Below are 6,371 nucleotides of genomic sequence, written 5' to 3' on the forward strand. Positions count from 1 at the left end.
ATGTTGGCTGGGCAGAAGGGTAGCCTCCCTTTGCCTTCGGGTGGGGGGACGGGTCCTGACTGTTGCTTGCGCTTATGCACCAAACAGCAGTTCAGAATACCCACCCTTTTTGGAGTCCTTGGAAGTGGTGTTGGAGAACACTCCTCCCAGGAAGTCTCTTGTTCTACTGGGGGACTTCAATGTTCACGTGGGCAATGACAGTGAGATCTGGAATGGCATGATTGGGAGGAACCCCCCCCCTCGAAATGAACCAGAGTGGTGTTTTGTTATTGGACTTCTGTGCTCGTCATGGATTATCCATAATGAACACCATGTTCAAGCATAAGGGTGTCCATATGTGCACTTGGTACCAGGACGCCCTAGGCCGCAGTTCGATGATCGACTTTGTGGTCGTGTCATCGGACTTGCGGCCGCATGTATTGGACACTCGAATGAGGAGAGGGGTGGAGCTCTCAACTGATCACCACCTGGTGGTGGGTTGGCTCCGCTGGCTCACAACAAAAGTGAACCAGCAAGAATCTCAGAGGGCACTGTCAAAGTGGTTCATTGGGGCCAGAGACAGAGGAGGACAAGGGGCTTCCAGAATGCAGTCGAGACCGACATAAGTAGTAGGCCTAATGAGCAGCTGTTCTGTTCTTTTGTTGTTCAGTGTTGTTTTAGTATGTGCTGCATTGAGAATGTCGCAAATGCTCTTTAATGATGCTGTTATTAGGAATAGCATATATTCTTTTATTAAGAAAACCACATAATTAAGCTGGCCTTATGGGTTTTGAGCTGTTAATAAGCTATGAAAGCTTTAAGAAGGTATAACAATATTATAAATAAAAGTTGAATTTGAAAAGATAAAGTCTCACCGTATGCTCTAATGTTTTGTACTGTGGTAATTTAAGTATACATGTCTAAAAATGCTGTCCTGTTAATATTGTAGTTCATCTGTGAATGAGGGAGGCATATACAGGTTTTTTTTCAATACCGATATATGTTTTTCTAGTCAATAGCAAAAGTAGATGCATCTAATGTGAAGCCTCAATCTGTTCTGTTCAGTTTGAATAGACCTGTTATAGAACATGTGTACAAACCCACCTACAACCCATATTTCAGCCTGTATTCAGACCTACATAAATCTTAAGTCTTCTACTGAAATTGCCTGTGTTGACCAGTTGGAGCTCACCTAACACCTAGAGTGAAACCCCCTTGCAGTCCTTACTTCAAACCATGTTGTCCCCATGCTGCACCAACATAGAACTTGAAGCTGGGCTCGAGATGGGTCTTAAGTATGTTGCCCAGTTGGGGCCCACCTGTACCCCAGTGAGATACTGTTTGAAACCCACATGGGCAATTGTCATGGGGCCAAAATGAAACCTGCGGACAATCCCACGTGGGGCCCATTGGGCAATTCCAAATGGGGCCCACTTTTCAACCCACTTTGTACCCATATGGGCCTCACATACAAATGTTGGCTGGGTGTCCATCACGGTAAACCTCAATGTACAGGCGCCCAGCCAAGGGGCAATAAGTATGCCCACGCCTGCTCGGTGCCTCTCCCCGTGAGCAACTCCAGAGTGGAAGAGGGTCCAACCCCCTTCGAGGAGCCTAAGCCGTGCATCGAGGTGAGCCCGACTACATCTAGTCGGAACCTCACAGCCTCGCGCACCAGCTCAGGCTCCTTCCCCACCAGAGAGGTGACATTCCATGTCCCTAGAGCTAGCTAGCTTCTGCAGCCGAGGAATTAGACCGCCAAGGTCCCCGCCTTCGGCCACTACCCAACTCGCACTGCACCCGACCCCTTTGGCCCCTCCTACAGGTGGTGAGCCCATTGGAGGAGGGACCCACACGCCAGGCTGTGCCTGACCAGGCCCCAGGGGTGCAGGCCTGGCCACCAGGTGCTCGCCATCAAGCCCCACCCCCAGGCCTGGCTCCAGGAGGGGGCCCACTAGTTAAATCACTGTAATAAAATGAGCAGTCATCACATATGCAATGAATGAATTTTATTTTGAAATGGAAATACTTTGATGTTCAGTTGTGTTCATTTGAACTGGTGATTTAAGTTCAACAGACAAGTGATCTTTGTTTTAAATGTATTGTGTCCACACAAATGAAAAATATGTTAAGAGTTCTGGAAAATGTGCATTTCGGTCATCCGTTGTGTATTTTGTGACTAGAGTAGTGGAAAATAACACCAATCTTCTGTAACTAGTGAAAAGGTGATTGGAAGAAACTGTAATATGTAGTCATAAATAAATAATCCGGAGATGCATGGAATGGCCAGTTAAATTTAAACTTAAATTTAAGAAAATTAACCTTTGTCAATGTGATGCTTGGTCAGTCTGGGTGTTTTTCTGTATTTGCTCCCAGATTTAATGGGAGGAATTGTGGATTCCCAGTGTCTACACAAACCCTGAGCCAGCTTCAAAGCCTAGTGCCAGCACTAGCAGCTCCTAGTAGGGACTATGGCCAGCAAATTTGCTTTGAAGAACTGCAGAGACAAAGTGGTTTGACACCATCTCTACAATGTGAATCAGCTGTAGAAAAGTTCATCACCCCGAAGAACATGGCTGAGCTGTGAGGTAAGACCCTGAAGTGCACAGAACACATAAACTTTCATAAATGTAAATACAGTCTGAACAGAAGAGCCTGTAGTCTGGGAATTATTTTTTGTTCAATAGTACCGAGCTGCAACTGTATTCAGTGTGGCTTAAAGTACATAAAATACATTCACAAAATCAAATGAATTGATGTACTGACTACAAAACAATAGCTGAAACGTCCACCTTCCCAGCCTTCAGCCACTCCAGTTCAAACGCCCAGGGGTCTCGCATCATCTCACCTGAACTTCCATCAATTTGTCTACAGAGTGTAGTGACACTGAGCACCCAGTTGTCCAAGCCAGCATGGAGCCCTGTGCCGCTTTCCACTTCAGTTAGTCTGCAGACCAAGCTTTGTTGGCCTACCTGGAGGAGAGTCACTGCTTTTGGGATGTATCTCTCCAGAGCAGGATGTGGAAACCAGTTCACCACTAGAGAACCCAGAAGAGATGGATGGGAAGCCCAAGATTCTTAGTCAGCTCTGTGTAGATGATGAGCTGGGCTTGTAGCTTATTTATATTTCTCATTGACTACCTTGTGTCTCATAAAACAAAAACCAATGAAAGATACAGTCGATTACATAGGTCAGGGGTAATCAATTCTGGTCCTGGAGGGCCGGTGTCCTGCATCCTACCGCATTTCACAGCATTCACACCTGGTCTCAGGTAGATAACCACCAGAAAAGACTGTTCAAGTAGGATGGAAAACCTCCAGGACACCGGCCTTCCAGCGATTACCCCTGACATACATGGATTGGATCTTGTTTGCAGTTTTGTGGACTGAAGACCAAGTACAGCTGTACTTTGAAAAAAATGTCTGAGGTTTCTGTTGCCAGTATAAGTACCTTATTGTGGTTTCAACACAATAACTATACACCAGACTAACTGACAAAGGGGTAAATCTGGAAATAAATTCTTGCATGTCCAGAGCTCAAGAGATTCCGTGTTTTTTTTTTCAAATTTATTTTACTTGTCTACAACCTGAACGTAATCGTCTACCAACAGTCCAGAATTATGGTTAACACAAAGAGAACCTGATTGAGTTTCATGTGAAACCATTTCCTTAAACTATTATTAGAGTTTTATTGTTTTTACTGCTACTTCCACAACAAACAATTCAGAAAATTCAGGAAAAAATAAGCATGCATGTACTGTATATAGAGTAGACAGACAAAGCAGTCATAAGTTATAAACATCCTGTTTTATTTTCTTTTATAATTACAAACAAAATATCTGAACTTTCAGTGTCCATTTTCAAAGTATTAATGGTTCACGTTATATTTCACATTCAGCAACTGAACCAGCAGAACATTGTGTTCTTACGCATTACCCTTTGGCAAACAGTAACACCAGCACAGAGAATGTTCATAGCTTTGAGCCCATGACAAAACAGAAGTCTAGCGATGAGTGTTTAACATCTCCAACCTGAACAAAAACGTTTTTTTTTGGTACATTTTAAATGTTAACAGTATCTTTTAAAAGAGTTTAAAAACATCCAAAGCCAGGGGAATTCTTCATCCAGAAGAGGCAGCATTAAAGTGTTGGCGCCCTCGCAAAGTCCTCCCCCTTCTTAATGGAGGCCTTCAGCTCATCCAGTGCTTCCGCCACCAGCTTGGTCTCCAAGGCGGAGAGCTTGCCAAGGCCCAGGTTTCTTTCCACTCCGTGTCTGCCGAGGAGGAGAGGGGTGGAGAAATATGTGCATTCGCCTTCCTCTGACCTGACGAATGCACATTCGATGACCCCTTCTTTGCCATTCATGGCATCCAGCAGGGACACGGCGAACCTAGCCCCTGCATATGCCATGGAGAGGGTGGCAGAGCCTGCCCCAGCCTTCGCCTTCACCACCTCAGTGCCTGCGTCTTGGATACGCCTCGTGAGGTTAGCGAGAGTATCCACACTGAACTCCACTTTGGGAGTGCACCGAGATAAGACCGGAATTATGGTCTTGCCCGCATGGCCACCAACTACAGGGACGTTGACATAAGCAGGATTCAGTCCCGTGAGTTCGGCCACGAAGGTGTTAGCCCTGACGATGTCTAGCGTCGTCACACCAAAGACCCGCTTAGGGTTGTAAACTCCATGCTTCCTAAGAATCTCTGAAGCTATGGGAACAGTGGAGTTTACTGGGTTGGTGATTAGACAAATCATAGCTTCAGGGCAGTTGCGGGCACAGGCATCAGCCAGGGTGGCCACGATGGAGGCGTTGGTACCGAAGAGGTCATCCCGTGTCATCCCGGGCTTCCTGGGCACTCCAGCAGGAATGACGACAACTTCACTCCCCTTCAGAGCTTGCGGGAGTTGTTCAGGGCCGACGTAGCCAGTGACCTGGGCCCTGGTCTCAATGTGACTGAGGTCTGCAGCCACTCCGAGGGTGTGGACAACGTCATAAAGCGAGAGCTGGCTGACCAGTGGACTCTTCTTAAGCAGCAGTGACAGGGGCTGGCCGATGCCCCCAGATGCACCCAACACTGTCACCTTTGTATTGCTCTGGGAAGAGCTGCAGAAGCTGCGAGCAATACTCACAGCTGATCTGGCTATCCGAGAGAACATTATCACTACTGCTTTGCTGGTACGCTGAAAATGAAATGAGAATTCTGCAGACTCTCCCTTATCACCCACCCTAGGTTCTAGAACTAATATACACGTGAGCAACTACGTAAAACGCTAGCTAGGCACGCAACATCTCATTGGACACGGACTGGAACAGAATGGAAGAACGTTACTTTGTGGACGAAATGCATTTCGGGAGTGAAAGAAATGCATTTTGTGTACGTGACTTTTCTGAACATATAGGCTATTTCCATAGGGTAGCCACAAATGCTACAGTAAACACTAGTTCGCTGCTTAAGACTAATGTATCATGCAGTTTTAATAACAATTAATTAAATAATTAATAATCAAAGACCAAATTAATATCCGTCGCTTTGCTCATATTATAAATAACCTGATATTGCCCCCTGTATATTGGGCCGAATTTTCTTCCCAGTCCATTACTTTCCACCGTAAAAAATAGCCAACAGATAATGTGAGCGCCTACAAAGGTTACAGCAGATTCTTTTGCTTTCTTCTCTTCATCTGCTCAATAAACGTGTTATTTGACTGCTTAGGACACAGCAAGAGGGTTGAAATTTGCGATTTCAGAGATGAAGATGGGGAAATCCAAACAAAATCGTACTGGCAAAATTGTTCAGAATCGCCGGAATTGCGCGGCGTGGCGGTAGGTGGCACTCGATTGTTTTACGGGCGGTAAGCGAAAACCGACTCGCTGGTGCTAGCCGAGCTTCAGCAGCTAGTCCTGGGCGGAATCCCACAGCGCCTCGTGGTGCGCCTAACCCGTCCGGCTCCTGACGCCGGCTTTGTCACTAGAGATTAGGACCAGCGGTGTGCAATGGATCTTAACATAAAAACTATGTGTAAGTGTAACCAGTGTGGTTTGGTTTTTATATTTTAAACTTATAAAATTTTATACTGGATGTTTGTGTGTATCGCGGGTACAAGCGGCCGAAATGAGTTTCCTCCGCAGGGTGGCTGGGCTCTCCCTTAGAGATAGGGTGAGGAGCTCAGTCATTCGGGAGGGACTCAGTGTAGAGCCGCTGCTCCTCCGCATCGAGAGGAGCCAGATGAGGTGGCTCGGGCATCTGATCAGGATGCCTCCGGGACGCCTCCCTGGGGAGGTATTCCGGGCATGTCCCACTGGGAGGAGGCCCCGGGGAAGACCCAGGACACGCTGGAGAGACTATGTCTGTCGGCTGGCCTGGGAACGCCTCGGGGTCCCCCCAGAGGAGCT

General features: G+C 46.7%; 1 protein-coding gene across 1 annotated transcript; it reads right to left on the minus strand.

Moving 5' to 3' along the window:
• Positions 1 to 4,042: 4,042 nt before the first annotated feature.
• Positions 4,043 to 5,152, minus strand: LOC125727544 (malate dehydrogenase, mitochondrial-like). The gene has a single exon (XM_049004344.1). It carries the CDS (start codon positions 5,132 to 5,134, stop codon positions 4,118 to 4,120), a length of 1,017 nt encoding a protein of 338 aa, XP_048860301.1. The 5' UTR covers positions 5,135 to 5,152; the 3' UTR covers positions 4,043 to 4,117.
• Between the last annotated feature and the right edge of the window lie 1,219 nt (positions 5,153 to 6,371).

The sequence above is a fragment of the Brienomyrus brachyistius genome, unplaced genomic scaffold (assembly GCF_023856365.1).
Source record: "Brienomyrus brachyistius isolate T26 unplaced genomic scaffold, BBRACH_0.4 scaffold102, whole genome shotgun sequence".
Classification (NCBI taxonomy): Eukaryota; Metazoa; Chordata; class Actinopteri; order Osteoglossiformes; family Mormyridae; genus Brienomyrus; species Brienomyrus brachyistius.

Coding starts and splice junctions, on each gene's coding strand:
- LOC125727544 (XM_049004344.1), bottom strand. CDS start 5,134: ATGTTCTCTCGGATAGCCAGATCAGCTGTGAGTATTGCTCGCAGCTTC.